Raw genomic sequence first — 26,770 nt, forward strand, 5'->3', positions numbered from 1 at the left:
TATTTATAGATAATAAAAAAGCTCATTACGTATAGTTTGAAATTCTATACTTGCGGATATAATATCACTATAATCTATCATATGCATGTATATATTGTTTAATTTGCAATTTTATATGGTCTATAAGTATACATCATATATATCATATTATATCTGTACCGCAGTACTTATGTGTCTACCGAGATGCTATTAATCTTTTATTCTCTAGTCTTTTCCTGCGTGTAAGATGATATTTTATATTTTATCTGTTAGTGTTCCTAGTGCCAATATTCTCGAAAAATAAATCAAATAAGTTAAACCAGATGCATGAGACTTTCAAAAGTTATTTTCTTGTTCGTTATATTTGTTGCACACAAGGCCAGTAGTGTTTTATTGACTTGTTGCACGCGTGAAACAAATGAAAATGGGAAAAAGAATAGTCTTTTTATGAAAAGTTGTTTTGCCACAAGTTGTATCATTGTATATCAACCATTTAGTTTATATTTACATATGCATGAAGTGCATGCAGTATTTAAGTCAGTGTTGGATTTGTTATTAACCGAGCATCAGCAGCCTTGCATTTTAATGTTAGACATATTACATACGTGTATTATATTCATAATTTATGATCTATATCTATAAGGTACTGCCTGACTTTTTCAATCAAATTCGTATTGATATAGTAATGTAGAAACTTTCATAAGTTCGCTACTGAATTATATTGGTTACATTATATTATATCTATTATTTATACTTGTCCGTTGTATTTATAGGTAGTAAGACGTGTATAAGTGTATTAAAATTGTTTTCTATATTGATCGTTTTATATATAAGTGTTTCACTACACTGATGTTCAAATTTAATTGTGATTTTAGTACCTAATTAAGAAATTAAAGAGATAATTTAATGTTATTAATGTGAAGTGGTGTACGTTGAGCAACGCCTGGTAAACATTATATTATATACTCGTCCGATTAGATATATTATAGGTACACATTAAATATATGTGTGGTCTAAGTAGCTGCAGTAGGTATAGTATATATTATGTATAAAAATAAATTGATAATTCGAACAATTTATACACGCGTGATGATAACAGTCCGTAGTTATAACGACCGCGCCGCGGCGGTGGTCGTTCCCTCGGAATTAAATAGCAAACCATATCTATACCTACTATATTATTATTGTATACGAGTATATTATAAAGGAACGTCGATTCGTTTCGGCCGCTCCTGCTACAGAACTATGACAGGGCCCACCTCACGAAAACCATCGGTTGGTTCAACGAAAATATTACCATTATATTCATTATATCGTGTAAATAATATACAGCCGCGGCGCTTATAATAAAACATTCGTCGTCGTCCACACGCCCGTCGCAATTTTCACGCGCGATTTCCTTCGATATTTATGTGTGCGACCGCTAGACCTATGAGGTATACATTATGATGTTTACGACTTATATAGTATAACCAGTATATCATACAAAAGCAAGTTGCATAGTCCGTACTGCTAAGAAAAAAATAATGTCGTAAATTTACATAATTTAGCTTGTGTGGCGTGTACTCGTATAATAGTCGAAATTTACAAATAACACTCATTTATATTATTTATATTATATAAGTGGTCCAGAAGTGAATTTCAACCGTTTGAGAACCCGCGCGTTCCCACCGGAACCACAATCGTTACTAAAAAACGACCGTAAACCAAGTACAAAAATTCCGGGGACCACGAGCTGTTGTCGCAGTTACTAGACTGCAGTCACGCGTGTATAATATGTATGTACATATTTTGTTCTATCGTCGTTTATTATTATTACATTATTTTAAAATGCTCGCCGCGTCACGCCAAAAGTTTGATGGTCGAAAAAACTATGATTTGATCCTAGTGATCAAGTACTGATACTTGATATGTATTATAACATTATATATTGTGATGATGATCTATACTACACAAAGTCATAATAATATTTTGTGTTTAAGCGGGTAGATTTGTGTGCGATCAATCATAATGTATTCTCCAGCTCTATATTATACAATGTACTTATATATCACAGGTCGAAGTCACTTTTTTCTAGCAAAAAAGCAACATTCGCGCTTCCTCCGCGGTATCAAATCGCCATTTTATTTTATACGCGAAAATTTGTCGGGCCCCGGTTTACCCCTTTCGTTCGCGTGCGCCGCCATTTACACGTCATGATATATATATTTATATTAAAATAATTATTATAATAATATAATATATATGTATATATGTGTGTGTGTGTGGTGTGTGTGTATTATTTATTATTATATTATAAATTTATAACACCGTCTGTGTTTGTATTATAATAATATGCCCGTGTGTGAGTGTGCAGTCAGTGCGGCCATTGTGTCCCGGCGCGAATCCGTTTTATATTTTTCCGCATTGTTCGCTCGCGCCGTCCCCGTCACTCGGGTACGTGCGTGGGCGGCGGCGTCGTACGTATATGTACGAGCCGACCGGTCGGGCTCGAGCCGGACGGGACGTGGCGGGGGCGTCGGAGAACGTGCCCGCTTCGTACACTCGAGGGGACCGCGGGCGTGCGGAAATCCCTGACCATTATATTTGGATGACGGTGTACATGACGTGTGCGCGAGGCATTTAAATAGGGGCGCAGGACAATCGCGGGGGTGGTAATGATATACAATATATAGTGCCCGACGGACACCACAAAACTGGTGGTCGGATTTTGGAAACGGAAAAATAAAAGAGCCGAACCGGTACTGGACGCTCCGGTCGGATAATGCGTTATGTGTGGGGGGCACCCACTTCCCTTTTAACAATAAAATAAAAAAGCGCACGCTCTTGTTTTGCACGTGCATCGCAGCACTGGCCGATACACTGTGGGTACATAATAATGATAATAATATATTTCGGGTAGGTACGTGCGCGGACGGGGTAGTGCGACGATGTTATGTATCTTAACACGTGTGTCGAAACGCACGAGCCTTTTTCCGGTGTTTTTTTTTTCCCCGTCTTACTCGCCAAGAAGACAACCGTGGTATTCAGTGTTTTGACGCGTGTGTATAGTTTTTTAACGGTTTTTCACACATTAACCGCCATGGTTATTATGTACCTATACACTATACAGTATAATAATATTATATTGTATATCATATCTTGCGTGTGACGTTTGCATGTAGGTACCTACATTGTATACACAATATACGGAATATCCTATGCACGCACTTACGAGTAGTTCGTTTAGGTATATAATTCCTGAGCGATCGCATCTTTTATATTCTTGCGCGGTCCCGACGTGCAGATGTTTTAATATAATAATAATATATAATGTATATTATCCTCATATCGTTTTACGTTACATTTACTGTTATTGTTATTTTTATCAAAATAATATATTTATGTATATGTGTACCTATGTATTCGTCGACGAATATTATAATGTATAATAGCCCATAGGTACTTAAGTGCCTAATATATATGCATTGCAAAACAAGCACAACTAAAAATGTCAAATTTTTCTATCAATGATTATAATTATAATGTGTATTTTGCGTGCAGTGATGAACGTTTAAGTACAATTTATTCGGTTTCGTGACGAAAGCGAAACAGTAAAAAATGTTTATAACCTGCTTATATAAGCATAGTAAGTAATAAGTATACTGTATATTTTAGTAAACATATAATAAGTTTACTTATTTATGTTCTGGAGTGAATTAGTTGACGATCTGTATTTTATAATTCAGTTATAAGTTATAACTATGAATCACGACGACTTAACAAAGATAATTTGGTATCTAATCACTGTATTAATACCTACATGCCTTCATAATGTTAATTCTCGTATGGTTGACTTTTTTTAGAATATACTTTGTTTTGAAATCCATGTATACTAGAAACATGATATAGTGAATTGTTTTATGCCCTTTTCGATGTTTTTAGGGTTAGCACTCCCAGAAATTTTTAGATAGAATATTCCCTTTCCAGCAGGAATTCCCAAAAATACTGGTAGATATCTATGGAATTTTGGGCAATACTAACAGCTGTGAAAATAACAATTTTTTTTTAATTATAGACCATCAGCTAATAATATAATTCTATCAAATAATAATTTATATTTAGCTAGCTAAACATTAAGTATAAATTTAATACAATTTGTCACATTTTGTTGTCTAAAATAATTTAAGTCGATGGGAAACATCATTAATCTGATGTACATTATATTATATTCCCGTATACTTTTTTAATGTATTAATTTATATATTTTTAAATATATTATACAGTTTTTAGTTATTTCTTATACTGTATAATATATGCCAAAACCACTATTATATTATGTAAATAACTAATAAATACCTACTGCATAATTTGAAAGTCGGGCGACTCCATCTATCCTAACTAGGGTTAAATATATATATACATAGATATTAATCGTATAAAACTAAATGTCACGGTTCAATTATACTTGTTGCAATAAATAATGTATATATTTTTGTATTTCAAATAAATTTAAAAATAAAATACCTAATTGTAAAATTGTGAACGATAATAATATAGTTTTCATTTATAATATATTTATATGTATATTTCACTTGACTGCAATTAACCGAATTTAGACAATAGCTCAATGATATCATTCGCTAGCGCATTTACCAGAATATTTCATATTTGTATAAAAAAAATACCGTATACAATATTTGAAATTGTCGAAAAGACTAAATAAATAGCTTTTTCACACATAGTTATTGATGCATGTTGCAACGGGAGAATGTAATTAAGTATTTAATGAATAACATTTATTTTAAACGAGATGGTATCATAATTAGGTACTAACGATTGAATGAAATTGCGATTTTTAAAATAATTACGTAGTCAATGTGATAAATATATTTTTATCTAATCGCTGTCTTTTTATATTGTTGTTTGTTGTTAAATAAAAAATATAAATTATGATATTCGAAAACAAACTTAATTCTACTCGATATACCTGGCTTGAGCATATTCACTCATTTAACATTTTAATCTTAAATAATAATTAATGTTCTAAGTTTTAGAATTTTTAAATACACTGAAAGTACATGTTTTAAAATACTTAGATTTTTTTACCGTTAAAGGAGTATTCTGTGACAATACAAACTTTATTTTTTTTTCCAAATGGAAACACACTTATTCTATTGTAAGATGTTGATTTGATGATATTTTTTCGTTGTCAGATTTAAATGTATACTCGAACAAAAAGCTTCTGCGTTTTTAAACTTTATGTAGGTACCTTATGGATAATAGTCCTTATATACAGTAATCGTTTTATAAAAAATATAAAATAGGTTAACTATTTAGCTTATAGTTCTTATTCCACTCGGAAAATTTGTGTTTATTATCACTTTAGTTTTGAAATTATTATAATACAAGTACAATATGCAGCTTTTATAAAACTGTTACTCTAATACTAACTGCATAATTTTATAAACATTTGAAGTTTTATTTATTAACATCAACATTTTTAAAAAATCTTAAAAAAGGGTGGTTATCATGTGTTAATATAAGCAAATTATATCACCACAGAATACTCTATAACTAAAAAATCTTTAATATAATTCTCATATTTGATTAACAATTTTAAAAATAATATTTTTATAAATTTATTATTAATTGGAAAAAAATAGGGATAAGCATTAAGCATGCTTAGTGAATCACTCTGTATATATATTATATAATATGTATAATACTAGTTATTGAACAGATTCAATGCATTAAAAAATAGTAGGTATAGGTATGTTATCGGGTATAATGTATTTTTTATATGACCTTATGAAATAGGCTGCTGCACTGTATGAGGGTGTCTGTATACTGTATATTATACTGTGTTACGTTCCTATCTGAAATAATATATATGGAATTTTATAACATGTAATACTTTTACTGATTTTAATAAAAAATTAATTCGAATTCGCCATTTTCTATGTACGTAGTTGCGCATACAATGTACGCGTGGTGAAATGTGCAAAGCACATATAAAAAAGAATGAAAAAAAAACATCAATTATTATACGCACTCAAAATGGCGAACGGAACGGATTTCATTACCGGCCGTATTATATTATATGGCATTTTTTTCGCGTCTGTATGCGCACACACACATAATATATATATATTTTATATTCCCCGTGTATATATCCGTCGGATGGGTTGTACGATGACGAGTGCTTTGCATATGATATATATATATAGATAGATATATAAATATATATATGGTTCGAGTATATTCCATGAGGGTTGATTCAAGCAGGGTGCACGCAACGGCGTGCGCGCGTATGATAAACGATTCAAAACTTAGTGGGAATAAATTTATTTTAATTTCAATTTGGTTTTTTTTAAAACATAAATCGATGGCAGTTTCATTTATATTAATGTTTTCTTTATGTATGTTATTAATTATTATTATTATATATATATGTATTATTAATTCATTACACAACTTTCTGCATATTATAATGAATATATATTTTTACTTATATACTTTTGTCTTGTATATAAGTTTGCGTAATGTAATAAAGCATACATTTTTTACAATATTAGAGTGTAAAAATTAATACTGGCTTAAAATAGGTACATATATACAATAATAATATAGTTGACCATAGTTGAATATAGTAGTATCTAATTTGGGAAAATTGAATTTGTTTTTATCTGCGTTCAATTCGATCATAAATGATTGTCGTCTGTTGTAAAATCAACAAAATTTGTTAATTCGACTTAATTATTACCATAAATTTGAATATAAATGATTCTTGATATCTACCTACTTATAATAATTAGGAATAGTTGGTTGAACGTAAATTATGTTACAAATAAAATTTAATGTATTTAGTGTGCCTTATTATGTTTCAATAAGCTTGCAACTAAGTAATCTTGTTATCACGTATTAATTAGAAATTTAAGCTGAAATAATTTTAAAAACAGATTATTTTTCTTATGTCTTATTCGTTCATATTTTTCTCTTATGATTCCGATGCGATGTATATTTGTGTTACCCATTAATGGAGTATATACTTACAATAATATTTCTGTGTACCTATATAATATGTAACGTGTATTGATATTTTAAGAATGATACGTTTTAAGTGACTGTTCTCTTTTCTATTTAATGTAATGTACATGTTTATTTGTTGTTAGTATACAACCTAAGAAGAGAACATATTTATATATAATGATTATATATATATATATATGAAACACACACACGCACACACATATACATTGTACATGACAAATATTCATTAAAATACTTGACTCGTGTGTCATCCAGTCTTTACTACAAAATAATAATATGCACGTGTGAGTGTACGCGCACGCGTGCAGCACCTACATAAATATATTATGTGTACGATTTTTTTTTTCAATGGGTCGAAGTACTCGAAATGATAAGCTATTCGAATTTTAGTCGGTATAATTTCGACATTTTCAAAAAATATCTACTACTCTTTAAATAAATTACTTACTTACTTAATACCTTGTGGTGCTGTTTGTGACTGTGTAAATTGAATTAATTTTTTCTATGTACGAATATTTTCTACACACACGTATGATACAACCGCATACGTATTGTGTATTTGTATGGACATAAATTTACCAAAGTATTTTCAACTCTTATGTTTGACGTTTAATTGGCATACAAATTTAGTACGATGAATTATGTACGCGAATTGGCATTATTTTTGTGTTTCGTATACCCCCGTGTAATTTTCTACCGGAAACAGATGGTATTCCTATCCCATTTAAAACATTTAGGCACGGAACGCCACGTCCAAAATATTTATTTTCCTACAAATTATATACAGCTAAGTACATATTTATTATGGGAATATTAAGTACAATGTAATATATATATTAAATAATTACATAATCGAATAATAAGTAATAACACATGACCGCCGTTGTGCTTTGAATGAGTTGTTTTCTTATTTTTTTGAATGAAATCATTGTTTATAATAATATGCTCTTGTGCTATACATTTGGGCTACATACTATCCATTAATCGTGATTTCAATGATTTAATGAGAATTTATCTATACGTAATCCACTTCCTCTGTAGTATATAACAATAACATAATAACAACACATCTATGTTATTATAATTCATTATTATAATACCTATATACTCTATTGCAAACTATATTTGTATGTGTATATGAATGGTATAAAATATTAAAACGCAAGGTTTGACGGGATGTCTGTCGTCTGATTCTCGATATTGCTTGTTGATGTAATCCGGGCGCAAGGTCTTTTGCCTCGTTCTATTGCAGCCTGCAGGTAGTTTGAAAATCCTGACCTGCAAAATATACGAAATATTTATTATACTTTATGCGCACAAAACCACCACCATCACCCCCACCACGTTACTTTATTATATGTATATAATGTTTATCAAACGTCGTCGTTACTCGTTTGCCCTTGTCCTGTACATCGGTATACAATATATAGGTACGTTATTTCGTTCACATATATAGTATAATATATATATTCATTGTGTCCGAGGAGAATATCGCATTCTAAAGACTCATATAACATCTTACACGAAATCGTCTTGCTTTGTGAGCCTTCTGACCTGATTAATGGAATTTATATTTTTTTTATTATTTTGTTTGGTGTAGGAGAGGTTCAGGTAAATCCAGCTTGGAACCATTCTTAGAAATATCTACCGTGAAAATTGTATTTTACACAGTTTCTAAGTACTACCTATCCCTAGTATCCCTGCACGCAGACGTGCAGCCCGTCACTTTGCAGTTTCTATTGCTGACGCTCTTTTCTGGTTTTACAATATTATTATTGTGTTTGTAAAATGCTACTGGCGATGGCAATTCTCGTATATTTATCAACTAATATATTATATAATTATAGTTTACTGGTCTATACATATATTATCTACTTATTATTTATACGCGTAAATTCACTTGCGTTTATTTCATAGTCTTAGAATAGGAGTAATAAACTCACCGAGAGAAATGTTCAGAGGGAAAGCGTTGTCGCCGGCGTTTTGCAAGAAACCAGTGTCGTAAAAAAATAAATAACAAATGCGCGCACGGAAGGTCAAAGAAATGTCACGGCGGAGGAGCACCGTTTTATAGATGGTTTTATAATTCTAGTACTTAACTGCAATATTTTGCTCTGCAAATACATAATGCACGCGAAACTCGTCGCCGCTCACTGTCACACAGTATAATATATTATAATAAATTAATATTATTACTATATTATTGTGTTTTATTGCGTCGTTCTTATAACAGACGTTCGAACGAAAACAATAACCTATTCTACAGGATTTTCGAATTTTTAACTAACCCCCACCCCTCAAAAAAAAATATATATATATATTACTGTGGAAACATTGTACACATCGCGAGGGGCCATTAAATAAACAATATATTGTATAATATATCTATACGCGTTTTATTATTATACTGTATACACAAGTGCATCTTATTATAATAATAATATTATTACGAATATAATATACCATAATTATACGTATATTGTATTATATTATTATTGTATTTGTACCGATTGAACCCCCACGCCGCAAGCAATCGGACCATGGTTCGTGTGACGTTCCCGAAATGGTCCGATGTTATCCCGTTCAAAGTATACGCCGATAATGAATGGCGTGAGTTTCATAGTAAAAAATAAATGAAATAGAGAAAAAAAATACCGAGCAAGGAAGAGAGGAAAAAAAACACGTTTACGTTCGGGACATCATACGTCGTCGACGGCGGTGTCGGCGGCGGCCGACTACACACCGCCGTAGTTGGCCACACTGCGTTTTATATATATATATTATGTAGTAGTTCGGACGAGTTTTAAGTATTTTTTTTCTCTCCCTCTCTGTCTACCGCGGCCCGTCCGTCCGTAACGTTGTTTTTGCGCCGTGCGCTCCGACCAAAATCCATCACATCATAAAATTTAAAGTACATTTATTTATTATATTTTAATAAAAATATAAATTAAATTAAATTTTCGTCATTAAGTGTGTACCGTCAGTTGTTGTTTTAGTGGTATTTGTTCACGAACCCGGTAATATAGTAACGTAAATTAACAACAATAATATAGTGTAGTATCTCAGTATATATTATAATTGTAAAATAATATAATATCCGACTCATAAATATTTTATATATATTTTTTTAATAGTTTATTTTAAAAATTAGTTTTTTGTCGTCTAATTAAGTGACGTTCGCGTTTTGTGATAATCGCTGTTTAAAGCGGTTCAGTAAAACTACGTCGCCATCGCCGGAATAAAAACATATATTTTCTATATAAAAAATAAAATAAAAAACGAACGCTGATTAATAATTTTTGTTTTTTGTGCCGTCGTCATCTTCGATTGTGTGTATGTAAAGGTACCAGAGGTACTACCTTGGTGTATTAGTATTACACAGCCAACAGTACGTAGTTTTTTTTATCTTTATTATTAATATTTTGTTTGCTCGCTGGCGTCGGCGGTGTAAATGCTTTTGATCGATTTCGAAAACGTTTACTCCGCCACCGCTGCTACATAATATGTGGACACCACCGCGGTCGATCGGGTACTAGAATAATATTATGTTCCTCCGTCTCACGTTAATACATTTTTTTTAAATATATTTTTCGGGTATAAAAAGAAAACGGTAAAACAATAGTATATAATATGGGTCGTCGTCGTCCGTTTTTTTCCGTCCAATATAATATTATTGTATTACACCCTCAGTAGCGGTTTTCCGTTGCGTTACGCACGCGACAAGTCACATTTCCCACACGTGGCTTACGACGTTCACCGCCGCCGGGACATTCCGATCGTCTCCACCCCCTCGCGAACGGCGCGCTTCGCTCACAGGTGAAGTCTGGGGAAAAAACGCTTCCCTTGTCTCGTCATACCTGCCTCGCGTGTACGCGATGTTATTACTGTATTATTTTTTTTTTTTATTATTGCTCTCGTGTAAGGTAAAAATATTATACACTTTTACGCGCTCATTTCAAACGTCTCGTGCATATTGGATGACATTGTGGCGTAAATATAATAATACTATGCGATTTGTACACCTCTTGCCGTGCACTATAATATGTGCGATGTACACACACACACACACACACACTTATATATATCTCTCTCTCTCATATTCACAACACACACACACTCACTCACTTAAACTCACAACACACACTCTAACCGGCTACGACAGAGGAGAGCCTTCGCCGCACATTCCTCGTGTGTGCGTGCGTGTAGAGGACGCGCCGCGTTGGAGGAGAAGGGCAAACGCGCGACGACGACCGGCTGCGTGTGCGGCGTGCCGAGTTTATCGTACGCGTGTAATGCGTTTACGGCGGCGGTGGCAGAGGGAGGCGCGCGGGCGGTCGGGCGTTTATATTAGTCGTCGACGCTGCCGTCGCCGCGTTCGAACGGGGATCGATTTACGTGGAAGCACGGTCGCGGTAAAATCTTCCGTCGCCTACCTCTCTAACCAACAAGTATATCCGTTGGTGGGTCTATAGTAGTCGTAAAAATCGTCTGTCGATCTTCCAGAGCGATACGTTGATATTATGTACGTTCGTAGAATATTATAGGTTATTTTGAAATGTCGTGTACTGCTATGGACACGGTTGCATCGTTACACGTCCATAATACCGGCTGACTCTAACTTATATACTCTCGTTTATATGATAATATATACGAGTAAGGTCATTGAGATCGTGAATGAACTCCTCGGATAGGAGACGGTGACGATGATTGCCGCTGCGACACGTGCTCCTTTAAGCTACAGTAACAGCGAGCTGTGTGTGATAACTGATAAATGATTACATTATATTCCCAATTGTATTGTAGTAGAGTAGAACATATAATAGAATATTAAAGTAATTTACTGTTGGCTGTGTTGTGTGTAACATTGTGTGTGTATTTAGTTCGAACCAGGCGCACTCCGTAATTATGACCCCGAACGACATGGATCAGAGTCAACAGCAAGCCAACCAGGGTAACACTCAAGATTACAACGGTTACGCGTTCGGCCAACCTAGTTCTCAATTCCAACCGAGACAGCCGGCCGTCCAGAGGTAAACTATTATATTATAATTTATAAATATCTGAACCTTTGCTGCTGTAGTTTTGATTATGTTTATCGTTCGATTTTTGCGAGGCAAATTGCGACGATTAATGTACAGGTCTGGTTCTTATGTACTTACGTACTGTGGAAATAGATGCGCGTTCTCTAATAGACGAGTAGTAAACGGTTTTATTTTTTCAATAATTTTGTCGCTCCGCAGCGGGGATCGCATTGCGGTTATCACGCGTGACGCTATCGTGGTGGGACCAATGGCGGTCGTGACAGTGGCGGCAACAGTAGTCAATGAGGGGGACCGCTTCTGCGTGTGCGTGGCTCGTGATGGACAAATGAATGAGGCTTTTACTCGTATAGCTAGGGTTCTCGTCACCCCGTGAAACATGGCGGCAGCACGTCGGTTTTTTCCTCTTCGAAAATAATTATATATGAAATTGGGGTGCCGACAAAATACAATGACGCGCAGGCCCGGGCAATTTAATACGCTGTGACTTAATTTTGTTTCTTATGCAATTAACGCCGGCCAGACAGGTGTGGAGTACTTGAACGTATGAACGTCTACTAAGCTCTTCTAGATCGTTTCAACTCACAAACTGGCAAAGATGAAAAAAATTACGTGTTAGCTTTCAAATTTCTGATGCGTATATACTGAATCGCAGGATTTGCGACAACCTGTTTTCCCGTGCGCACTGCGCTGACCGTACTCTATACGCGTTTCGGCAGTGGTCAATGACCGGAAGTCGTTTTCGAAATGCGACCGTAATTGACGCGCTCGCAATGGATATAATATATAATGTATAACACTCGGGTAATATATGAAACGTGGTAGAATGCTGCAGCTGTGCTTTCTTAGTTTTTTCGTGCATACATTATATATTATACGCTCGCGTGTGTACGCGATATGATGCACACGACTATAGTGTGGGCAGTAAAAAATATAAAATTATATAGTCTTCCGCCCGACCTTTCTCTTTAATGGCCCTTATTTACGTCTATTTCGAGTTGTGCGTGAAAATCTAAATGTACATTATACCTAATATAACCCTGCCTTCATTATCGTGCATGCGCTGGACGCATCGAGCCACGCACGCCAAGCCTTCGCGTTTCCTTGAAATTTGTAGCATACGTTTCCGGGGTAGTAGTAATGGTGGTAGTGGTGGTGTCAACTTGTTTATTTTCTGTAGTATTTTCAAGGAATACGGTGTACCATACCTTCGTTGTAGGTAGTATGCCCATGCTGTTGTGTGATTTTACGGGGTGTATTTTTATTCTTGGCAGGGCTTCTTGGAAATAGTGTTTTTTTAATCTTCGAATTTTTGGCCGTTTATATCAAAGCAAATATTATCCGTCTATTGTTGCTGGCGTTCGTCCTTGTACAGTATGTCGAACAATTCACGTTTTTAAAAAAGGACTAGAGTTTTTAGTTGGGTGTCGCTCGATTGCTAGGGCCCATACAAAGTATATATGAAGTACTGTTTTTGGAGGTTTTTGAAACTAAATAAATATTCTAATTTCGTCTTATATATTTTAATGTAAATTGAATATAGAGCATTTGAACGAGCTACAATATTTGGCGCAAATGGTGCTTTCTAGCATACCTATATTAATGATAAGAAAGCCGATTAACTGAAAGATTGCAAACAATAATATCTAATTTTGACATGACAAAAATAATAAGTTTTAAAAATTAATCAATAATATTAAGTAAACAACTTTCTTTTATTGTATGCATTTTAATAATGCTACTGTTCAATATTTTAAAATAAAAAATATTATATGTTATATTATAATTGTAATATTTTTAATAACTGAAAGTCAATATTTATGTACACATATATGTGTAAATAAAATAAAATTTATATTATACTTATATTATACCTATTTTATTTTTATTTATATACGTAGATACGTTTTTTGGAAACTAATGTGTGCTCGAATGCAAACGGAATACTTATATTTTGAATTCAAAATGCTATTTGAATTCTGATCATTACCGATTTTTTTGGTCTTACTTTAGTTTTTAATCTTATAACGACATGATTATACTAACGATTTTTTCTATGAAGTAGGACTATAATATATTTTATTCAGGTCTTCTTCGTAATAAATATCTAGTCTACAAAATATATTCTTCATTTTCATTTAGGTTTCTCGGGTAAAAATATATCACCAAACTTAGCTACTTGGCTAAGTCTGGGAACACACTGTCCGGTTTCTGTCCGGTATGAAAAATATATGTGATTGATAAATGATTTGCACTTTGAATTCATTAGTAGAAGATTATTGAATAGAATATTAAAAATTCATTATCCTTATGAAAACTCATAAAATGTTATAATAATTTATTGTAAAAATATTAATGTGTAGCACTATTTATACATATCTGTTTGTACAATAGGTAAATTAATTTTTAATGATTATAATTTCTCAAAACTATATAATCGTTAATTATTATTTACTATACTGGTCATTATTTATTCTTCGTAACTGTGTTTTAATGTTTTTGCTTAATATGTTTATTTAATTAATAGGTATAATGTATAATGTATCCAATGGGCAATGACGTACACAGAAAAAAGTTTTAGGGGGGTTTTGAAAAGTAGAACTTAAGTATAAACGTACAACATTTTTAATTATTTTAATTTGTTGATATTACATTTTTATTTTGCTTTAGCTGGTTTTTCACAAACGCGATGTAATGTTATAATAATATATAATATTTAATAATATTAAAATATAGAATAAGTAAATAACCATAAAAACCAAGTTTTAAATTATGTTTGAACACTCAAAACACCCCCCTGTTAATGTGTCTGAATGTATCTTACTGTTTGTTATTTTAATAAATTTTAAGATCTGAAAAAGTAGTCAATAATAAACGTACATACCTTTTTAATACCATCCGATCCAAAATTTAATAAGTACCTACTTATAATATAAATTTATATTGGCATCGAGTAAAATATTTTTTTAATCAAATGTTAAATATGATTGATTAACTTAGGTACACTAAAATTACTTAAGCACATTCAGTTTAATTTTCTATATTCTACCTATCTGTATTTAAATAATTATTATACATAATGCCACTAATTGTCATAGAAAAGTATTCGAATAAAAAAATTTTATTTGTATATTAAGTATAATATATTATATATTTTTTTTATTTTTTCGAATAAATATGCATACGGTATGATTATTCATATTAATGATAAATTAATATATTTCGGTTAGTACATTATTACACCACCTTTCTACATGGATTTCGATAAAGAAACTGCGACGATGTCTTATAAATAACTCAATGAAATATGTATTCTATAAACATCATTGTTATTGATTTTTAAATTACATTACGATCCTTGTCGTTGTATATTATAATAATTGTGAATTGTGAATGATGATATCAAATCTCATACCACGTTTAGCTTGCTTTTATACACAGGCGCATAGTAGGTACATAATATGCTTCGTCGCATAATTTTCAATGGATAACTAAGTGGTTTTAGAACAGTCGATATAAAATGATCCTTAGATTTCCAATATCTTCCCTCCAATTAGCCGTATCGACAACCTACTAAGCCTGTCCCAATTTTCTAGTTCGTTATTCACACTTATTAAACAGATTAGAATTTGAAATCATCAGTCCTGCCTAAATGAGCAAAATGTACGTTTACGGTAAAATAACAAGTATAACGCGTAATAAAAATATGATTTTACTGCAATTGCTCGAGTAATAATAAAAAATACAAATTTATCGGGATGGCAGGTATAATATTATAACGACCTAGTCGGCGTCACATACACGCTGCACAGTAGTGATGTTTGGGTGAGGGTACGTCAAGGTATGTATACAATATAATATATATTATATGTATACCTATTATATATATCACGTTAATCGATAATATTGCAACGGTGGTGGTATCCCCGTTGTCAACTTTTAATCACCTCTTCCTCCAATCCAGGAGAAGGGGAGGGTATATGTCTATATAGACACCTATGTATACTATGGCGAGTTGTGTAGGAGTATATATATTAATGTTGTGTGTATATTAAAATATTCACAAATTGTATATATGTAGTCATTAATCAGCTTTCGAGCACTAAAACAGAGTAAAAAGAGCTAAAAGATGAAATAACGAAAAATAATAGTAGGTGAGTGGCGGTGTGGCAATAAAAATATAGGAATAAAAAAAACACTCCGACTGCAGTAGCAAGTCGATATAGGAGGTCGGATTCGCATATTATATTTCATTACCGTGCGTATATATCTACATATATATGTATGTCATATAGTTATGTGCGTGTGTATATATACAGTGCGGGTGCCCTCCGTGTGTTTCGCGTTTTTTTATCATCCCGTCTATAATTTCAACTGGCGTGTGCGTGCAAACCGCGTACAATGGGGCACGCGTTTTATCCACAATAATCTGTACAGCGCGGGGGTGTGGATCCTGCGTACGGGATGGACCGGCGGCTGGACAATCACGTGCCCGCGCCGCCTACTATATATGCGAACATATAGCTCGTGTGTCTCGACAGCGCGTGTGCTTGAATGTGGGGGCGGACGGTGAAAGGGGTAAGCGAATAATATGACGTGGGGGAGGAGGTAATTTTTTGCGCGTGGGACGATGCTGCTGCCACGGCCCGGTGTTTTCGATATGGTGGTCGCCGCCACAAGGAGTAATAGATCGTATTATAATATTCATATTTCCTATATAATTGTACTATACGCGCATGCAGTAACTACAAAATAGTCGTTGCGCGCCCGTTTATCGTATTTATGATTTATTATTAGAGATAGTATTATTATACTAATCGCCACCTCCACACTAAATTGTAGAATAATATATTTATTGGGACTTAATATTTCTTATAGTTCATATTATATAGAAGGGTATATACTTATTATTTGGAGACGTGTTATAATACACCAAACTATACGTCTTATTCTATTTGAAAACACCATTCGTCATTTATATTTACTTATCTGAGTTATCACAGTTCAACCAGATTTAAAATTTTTTTTTATATAGATAACTTTTTACTCGTTGTCTTATATCGTTAGTTCGTTATATATATTTTATTTATTTTGTATTGTATTTTGTATGATATTTGTTTCTCAGTTCTGATATCCTAAATTAAAAAAAAAAAAAAAAAACAATCGCGATTAGAAGTTAGAATATTATCTGTGTATTATAATACGTATAAAATTATTTATTTTATATCTTAGAGGTTCTATAAACATACAATGGAGTTTAACACATTTTCAAATATTTGACAGTCCAATTAACGTCTAACTCGTAATGGGGCCAGTAAATAATTATTAAAATAATTAAATAATTATATTAAATTTATGCGCAACCCGCTAAAGAGATATAAACAGTTAATCGGATTTTCAAGATTAAACCATGTATTAAAGAAACTATGTTACATTGTTTATAGATTTGTTTTGCATTTTTTTTTTCAACTTTTGTTTATAATTCGTGTTATATTTTATTTTGATTTTAGTGAATTTACTGCATAATTATAGCCGAATAACATAAAATAAAATCTTATATTATTTATTATAAGTTTGAAATACTTATCAGTAACGATGAAATGCTTCTCAAACGTGATTTTTTAATTTATTGATTAGTTTTATTTTTTTAATTATAATTTTAATCAAACAACGGTTATAATACATGATGATTATTTAATCACGAAACACTCATTATATCAAAAACTATTTCGTTTCGCAAATATTATCGACGTGGCCTGGGTGGTTGGATCTCGTCAAATTTATTGTCTGTTTTAAAAACAGTCTGTATTTTATTAGCTGTCTGTGTCTAGTAACGGTTTTAATTGCAGAAACTCTCTTCTCGGCTTTCATCATAACAATAAATTTTCGAATTTTCTCGTTTGTTTAAGTTGAAATCATCTAAAACAGAATATTTATATAGGTATATGTATGCCAGTATGGAGGACAGAGGTATTATGGTTCATTATTTCATCGATTATGGCATACTACTATTATTTAAAATTTTAATTATGTCTCGGAGAAAACTTACCTTGTTTTCTCTGAGACATAATTAACCTAACCTAACCTTGCATGCCATTTTCTGTAGTCTGTACACAAACAATATTATAGTTACCTATAGCACTAACGTTTGGCTCTCCCTACAAAATTCTTGAGTTGACAAGTACAATTATGATACCTAGCTAATAAAGTACCAGTTTTAACATATATTAATATTACGTAATATTATAACATTATTTAACGATATTTTATGGATTTTTGAACGTTGTTATTTCAATATACCTAACATATTTTTTTAAATAAAAAAATAGGCATTTTCTTAATATTTAAATTATTTATATAGTATAACGTACGTCCAAAAATTGTAATATCTAACTTAAAACTTATAATTACGTACATACTTGTTAAAATAGATTTTTTTTATGGATTACCATCGCTTGTTAGGTAACTAAGCATTGATTTTATAGCATAGCATACAATATTTAATAGTTTATTAATTTCTATTAATATTTAGGTGAAGAATTGCAATAATGTGATTAATAATGTACTAATAGTTTAATAAGTGAAGTTCAGATGTATAAATTGCATTTTAATATAACTAAAATTTTATTAAATTCACTATTTTTATTACATTTATTTTCTCAAATTTTCATTAGTAAAAAACATAATTCATTGTATAAGTGTATTTCTCATTAATTTTAATACATTTATTAAAAATTAAATAACAAAAAAAAATAGTGCTGTGATCGAAGTCTAATAAATAATTGAGCAGATAGATATGAATGTTTAATTATATTGTTGTTGATTAAATATTTATTTTTGTTAGCATTTAATCGAATCCATATGAATGTTATTTTAGATTAAAATATTGAAAACTGTCAATTAAATAGAACTATTTCAAATATTTGTAATTTTTAATTAAAACTAATTGTATTTAATATTCTTGTTTAACATTAATTTTTTTAACCCTTATTCTGAACTATTTTCGTATCAATGAATTAGTTGTTACAAATGTATAATTTATAGTATCGAAAATTATACTTTTTCATAATTGGTAAATGTATAATACGTATATTTTTTTCTTAGTAACTTGAAATTTTATGTAAACGGTTTTCAAAATATTATGAAATGTTGTGTAATATTTTATACACTTAAAAAATCTAAATGTCTGGATCAAGTTCGTCTAATAATATTAAAACCCTTTGAGTCCATCTTTCCACCAAGTTATTTTAATATCTCTTCAGCAATAATCTATTTAGTTTTATTCTTTACTCACAAATACATACACTTAACATGACGTATATATGTACCATGTACTTGTATTATAAATAACTTAAAATATTAAAATCATAACATGAATGATTTTGACCAAGAGTATTATAAAATTATACTATTAAAAGTGTGCGCTGTGGCTTATTTAAACATGGCGTGACTTATAGTTGTAACATATGAAACATAGCACACAGGCAGATCAAAATATTAAAGATTGAACGAAAAGAAAACAAATCCTTTTTAAAGTACTCTAAAACTATTTTGAAGCAATATATTTAATATTAATCGACACAGCCATTTAAGTATTTAAAGTCTAGACTTATGAGTTATGACTCATATCTCGAATTGTTTTCACCACCATTTTCAGTATACCATTATACATGTATATAGATTATACTTTTAATCTTTTAAATTAAGTAAACTGTATTAAAGATAATAAAATTTAAACGATTAAAAAACAAAAATTAAATCCGTCGTTTAACGTTTATAGGATCTTTGTTAAAAATATTAAATATTTGACTTTTGACTTTTGAAAAAATAAGACGTTTTCCTTAATAATGTTTGTTTTAAAAATTCGATTCATAATTCCTAAAGATGCAGTCATGTTTTTCTGTAATAAAGTATAAACTATTTTTCTTTTTTAATGTAGGTATATAGGTGCATTATATAAATGTGAATTATTATATACGTAGTTCAGAGTATTATGTATTTATATGAAACAACTATATCAAGTTACCGTTTTTATGAAAAATAATGTCTTTACCTTATACTTATTATAGTTAAATAAAATATGTAACATTATAACATTTACATGGCGGTATTTTAAATATTATTCCCTCATTTTTAACTTGTTAAATTCTGCTAGTTTCAATTAGTTATCTGGTTTAGTTAGCTTAATATTAATTTTCACCTCTGGAGTTGCAGTATTATAAATACATATTTTATTAAAACGTTATTTTGGATCATATAGTTTTCGAATTTTCAAACGAACGTTATCGAGAATATTGTTTTTCCTATAATATATCCAGCGTGTGCGTGTGTAGGCAGTATTTATTTCTAATGCTAGGCAATGACCCTTGGCGGCATGTGCACAAAACAAATTCTTCCCAATGCCTATAAGATTTCAAGGTCGACTTACAATATCCCCCTATTTTTTGATCCGCCCATTTATGTCTTTTAGCTTGCCTCGTTTCTCAATACAATAGCCCATATTCTAGGTATAATGAATATGATATAATATACATATCCTTGACATTTAACTAAACACAAAAATTGAAATCGAAAGAAACCAGTCTTACATAAAATATAATGTAATTTTTTTAATTAACCCGGCTATACTATGTCATTTTTCCAAAATATAAGGTTTTTGCTTTTTTTTTGATCTTCGCCCTATTATAATATACTTATAATAAATATATATATATTTGTATCTTTATTTTCCTGTTATATATTTCAATAGTATCAACCTACAAACTTTAATGTAGTTTAATCTGTACGATAATTTTCCCTGAAATGTATGTATGCAATATATATGCATACTAGTTATTTTATATCAAACTGAATGAATTAATAGTTATTTCATTTTTTTTTTTATGTTTTTATTGAAATTTTAACATAAATACTTAAAATTATTATACATTATACCTATACTATAACCTATATAATATCTAAAGATATACAAGACGAATAACACGATATTTATCTTTATTTTGTTTTGTGTATGCGCATGGATAAAATCATTATTATAAGTTTTTGAAGTCATTGCAATCGGTAAGATTAATATACAGGATACGATAGAAATAGCTGATAAATGTAAATTACTTCCTAGCTATTTATAATATCTCTAATTTTAAATAGAATTAATAACTATTATACATTTTATTAATACTTTGAACCTAAAACAAATAAGTACCTATATAAACTTTTATTGTCGCCGCTATGTATATTTTTGTGATTATATTTTTTTAAATTTAAATTTTATATAACTTCATACTTCGTTTTTGTCACTTTTTATACGATAACGACAATATTTTTAAAGGTGATATAACTATAATTAAATAAAACCAACCTCAGCGGTAAATGTATTTGATATAATATTGTATGACGGTATGGTGCGCATACATACAATATACATACATACCATATATTGTGCATGTTGCCAATAAATTAATAAATATTGATTTGTCTTTTACAGTTAAAAAAAATAAATATTACCCTTAAATCATTATGGGCGTAACTTCTGCAACTTTTTAATGACTGCGTTTTTGTTAGAAACGCACAGATACTTGAATTATATAACAATATGCATATGGCTTGCGTTTATTATTAAATAGAGATTTCGAGAGCTTTTATAAATAAGCTATTTTGTTGAAGAGCTATTGAAATTTGATATACGATGAAGCTTATGAACTCATCGGCGCGTATATATAAGGACGTTTCCTCCCGTAAATTCTATACAGCCATATATTATAGACTATGACAAACATTTCAAATCATACTTCTTATTTCAAACTATTTTTGGCTTCATGACATTAACATTTACTTGCATTTATTATATTATATTATCTCTAGTATTGAGCTGACAAATATAGTTCATATTAAAAAAAATTAATAAATATTAGTTGTATTTGTTTGTACGCAGTAAAAACAAAAATTATAGCGAATTATACGTTTTAGTACATTTTAATTAGGTATTAACAATTATGCGAGCAATTATGTGAATAAATAGAACAAATATTGAATATTTGAATAATTTATTTATAATGGATACAGGGAACACGATATATTTTTATTGTTCAGTACAAATCTGATATTGTATAAATAATAAATAATCATTAGGATTTTTTTAATATCCAGTCCAGATAAAATTTGAACCAATAATATTTTGTTTTTAATGCTTTTGAACATGAAACATAATACGAGTATATTAACATACAAATCGTCCTACACCTAATAATATTTCGTAAAAACGCTTTCGCATATTCGTGATGAAGGTTTTTGGCAGTTTTTTTGCTAACGGGTGGTGGTGATATTATCATTTCAAAACGAATAAAAATAATTATAACGAATCAAATTAAAATAGTGTATTTTCCTAGGCACATATTAAACGCATTATAAATGTATTGATATCAACTATTTAGGTGACAGTTACCTACGCTAGGGCACTATAGATAATAGGTATGCTAAGCCACCATTTTACGACTCATTTATCACATATATAATATTATGGAATTACGAAGTTGCCGCGTTTATTTTATCATTGATAAACGAGTCGCAAAATGGCGGTTTAGCATACCCATATATTTAATGCCTTACCTACGCGTATTCTCGTGTGATGCAGTGTTGAATGGGATAAATGGATTATGAATTTTTGTTCAGTATTGTGAATTTTATATATAATAACACGTTTTGACACAACTTATTACATAATATTATGTATTTATAGCTATACAATTATAATGACGTTATTATGTTGTATATATTATAAGTTTGAGCATCATAATATAATATGCCTCCGAAATTGAACGCGCCAACATATAATAATACGATATGTAGGTATAGATCGATATTTTTTTTTATAGTTTGTATACACTTCTCGATTTTTTATATTATTATTTATTGCGAACGTCAAATCCACAACGATTGAATAATATGTATGTGTGTGCGTGATGGGGTGAAGGGTAACTTGGGTAAACATGTAGCTCCAGCCCTACGTCTTTTGAATTTCATAATTTGATTCGACACAATAATAATATTGTATAATAATTAATAATAAATATAATCAATGAGTGGTCAACGTATAGCTGCGATGTATTGTCAATTTATAAAGTTTAAAGTGATTTAACATATTACCTATACAAAATCAAAATTCATTGATCAGATAATACAACTTTACGAGAATTACTTATGAACGTGATCAAAATCATAAATTAATTATAATAAGTATTTAATTCGTTTCGAGATGAGAGTATTAATTTTTCTTGTAGATCTCAAATTCCTATGAATTTTTAATATCAATTAAAAATCAGACTTCGTTGATTCGGTAGCGCCACCCTATCTTACTACTCTTGGTGTATAAGTCACTAGAGTAAACCAGTCCAATTGTTAGACGACGTTCGTAGCGACGGTTTCTGTGTGATTCATAGGAGTAGTGCGAAATATTACAATTTCTTCATTTATTGACTGGATATGTGCTATTTTGCCAGACAATATAGTTAAAAGATTATATTGTTACTTGGAGTTTCATTCCTCGCCTGCAACTGTAATTGTTTGTTTATCTTTTTCTTACGGTATTAGGTATTATCAATGTATTTTGTCATTTGAAAATAAAGTGTTATTGGTATACCTTATAATATGTTCTGGTGTAATGTTTCGGTATGAGGCTAATAATTGTTTTGATTTTATAGTCTATACTCTATATAATATGTAATATATACCTTGAGTACTATAGTAAGTCTATATTATCTAATATGTACAGTTTTCTACATCAATAATATATTTTTAATATCTGCTGAATTAATAACTCTTCTTTTATATAGAGAGGACAAAAACTTAATTACATTATTACAAATCTATAATTACCTTCATTAAAATATGGTTAGGGCGATTTATTAAAAAGTTTTATGACTTAAAGTTTTTCAAATCCGTCGATTAAACTACTTATAATTTGGTGAAAAGTCGTGTACTCGTATACATTTTTTCAAGAAACATAAAAAATATGTTTTATTTTAATGTATAAGAATATAAGATTAATGTAGTTATAATCATCATATTTCATATAGAAAAACTATAGGTGTTATTGTTTATTTCTCGTTGATAGAATTAAACATGTTTTATGAATAATCAAGGAGAATGTACAAGAAAAAATATATGTTTAAAAAAGCCTTACTACGCGACACTTAGTTACTGACATCGTTAAATTCGATGGTCGTTTATAGTGGGTTTGATCGGATTTTCGATTTGATCTTACATATATATTTAGTGTTTAAATGGGGGGGATTGGAATACATTATTTAAAAAACCATAGCTTTAATTCCGCTATGAATTGGTAGTCTTGTATTTGAGCGTGAGTAATGTGCAAAACACTACTCACACACACATATCTGTATTTAATAATTTCTACTGGGGTAGTCTGATTACTATCTAATTGCGTTATAACAACATATCATGCACTTTTTTCACACTGTTTCGGTGACATACTGAGACGTAAAAGATTTGTAATAGTCTAAGATATACCTATTTTATATATCTAAGGATATCGTCCTGGGTAAGGAGTGAGTCATCATACGACCTAAGCGCTACGTTATATAATTTTTTATTTACTCGTCGTATCACTCTCTTTCTCTGTCTACTAATCTGTCTCGTTAAGAATTAGAGATGTAAACTGTCTGCGTCTTCGTTGAAAGGTATTTAATTAACTATGAAGCAGTCGTTTAAAATAATTTCGTTCCTCCTACGCCTCCGCACTCATACGAGCATGTTTATGTATGTCCATTGTCCAATTATCGTAACAATTATTTTTGTAAATCGGTAAGTAGAATTTTCTTCGATCTGTGGGTGGATTACTGTGTTGCTTGTATAGCGGATTTGCTAATCCGTTGAATTTTCCTTATAAATGCGTTATTACGGATGAACATGAGACAGGGACTCGTCTTTCACAACGATCGTTCTAATTTCTCATTTTTGTCTGACCAAAATTGTACAGTCGTATGTCCCGCTCGTTATATACAACAAACTTGTGTAAACTGACGGAAGTACCTACTGAAGGAAGGACGGCGGTTTATGTTGGGTAGGGTTTTCGACATCTGATACCGCCATACCGGGGCTGCCACAAACATAGTATACCGCTAACATGGTATCTACACGGTACACACCACTGCCGGCGTACAAACAAAACCGTGCTCTGTCCTAAAAGTAGTACCAGCTGTCTACTACTACCACGATCATATTATAATATTATTTCGTCCGTGGATCGATTCGATCCGCCACACTCGGAGGGGGCTATTAAATTCTTCTACGTCAATTACTTTTCGTTTCGTTAATCTCGTTAGTATCCTTATTTAACTTAATTTATTATACCCCGCGAATCACGGTAATGCCATTAACAACGATGGTACGAAACAGCATTATTATTATTTAGTATTTACGATTGATGGATAACGGCCAACGGGAGCGTTCTGGAATCGGCGGTCGCCGGCCACACTGTTGGGCACTGCGGATCCATGTCCGGCGCTGTGGGTTACGTAAAAATAAAAAACACCGGCAACGTGTACTTATGGCTGGCTGTAAACGCCGAGTGCCTGCGACGGCGACGACGTGGCAACACTGTCGGACCGCATTCGCGGCGCCGCCACCTACACTCCCTCCGCCCTGTAATTCGTTTTTCGTCTCTTCCGTCGGCCTGTCGGGCGCCGACGCTTGCGAAATCGAAAACTCTATGACGATAACGCTAACACAGTAGCGTACGCCTACACAAAAATACGACCGAATACACATACCACACACGCACACTTTGTCGTTTTATGATATTTTTATACACAAATAATAATAACAATAATATCATCATACATTATGACGACGATAACCGTATAATGTGTATAAATGTACAATGCGAATATAGCAGTAGTAAAACTGTCAGTTGTAGACTTGTAGTACACTAGTCAGTATCTATACCTATTTATTAGTAATAACGATTATTGAACAACAACGCTATTAAATAAACAATAATAAAAGTGTAACACGGATGCACAACGGTCAACGACCTAGAGTCAATGTGACAATGTCTAATTTCGTGCGGGACGGTAGTTGATAAAAAAACTCAGAAACCGTCACACTGTAAGGGCGGTGTAGGGTAGGACTGATGAATTACTGATTAAGGAGGTGTAGTACTGCGCCAAGTCGTTGTGATAGCGGCGGCGGCGGCGGTGGAGGACGTCGTTTCGCAACAATGTCGACCATTATTTTCGGTACATGTTCGACGTTTTTTGCTTCACCGTCGTTCGTCAACCTCCCGCGCCCTAGACACGATTTCACAACACGTTGTGATATACACCCCGGCGGACACACGTGATCCACCACCTTCCAGTTTACTCGTTCCGGCACTCAATAATCTTCAGTCTTGTGTTTTTTCTCGTTACAGTGCTAACAAGATCGTAATCAGTAACGTGCCCAGCACCGTTCGATTCGAACAGTTGGATCAGATACTCCTGCAGTTTGGTCAGGTCAAAGACATCGAGAAGCTCAGTCAACGCGATGGACCTACACAGGTCATACAGATCACATTCGAATCCACCGAACAAGCACACAAGTGAGCATACAAATTATTACTACCCATCTTACCATATCATCGTGTACTGTCCAGAAACGTTGGGCTTGGGACTTGGAGTAGTCTCCTCGATATTTCATATTTTTTGCCTTTTTGATTTCTATTT

At 31.7% G+C, this 26,770-nt stretch overlaps 1 protein-coding gene across 5 annotated transcripts in view; it reads left to right on the forward strand.

The window, feature by feature from the left end:
• The window catches only part of LOC114130867 (insulin-like growth factor 2 mRNA-binding protein 2), a 47,868-nt gene that overhangs the window by 15,362 nt on the left and 5,736 nt on the right, over positions 1-26,770 (forward strand). For 2 of the 5 annotated variants that reach the window (XM_027995936.2, XM_027995935.2), the window contains exons 3-4: positions 11,892-12,041; positions 26,479-26,646. In XM_027995936.2, the coding sequence (XP_027851737.2) occupies positions 11,892-12,041; positions 26,479-26,646 (318 nt within the window). Of the gene's footprint in view, positions 1-9,836; positions 10,400-10,502; positions 11,765-11,891; positions 12,042-26,478; positions 26,647-26,770 lie in introns of those variants that run through there. The other 3 variants (XM_027995938.2, XM_050201952.1, XM_027995937.2) reach the window with 3 other exon arrangements.

The sequence above is a fragment of the Aphis gossypii genome, chromosome 2, assembly GCF_020184175.1.
Source record: "Aphis gossypii isolate Hap1 chromosome 2, ASM2018417v2, whole genome shotgun sequence".
NCBI classification, from domain to species: Eukaryota; Metazoa; Arthropoda; class Insecta; order Hemiptera; family Aphididae; genus Aphis; species Aphis gossypii.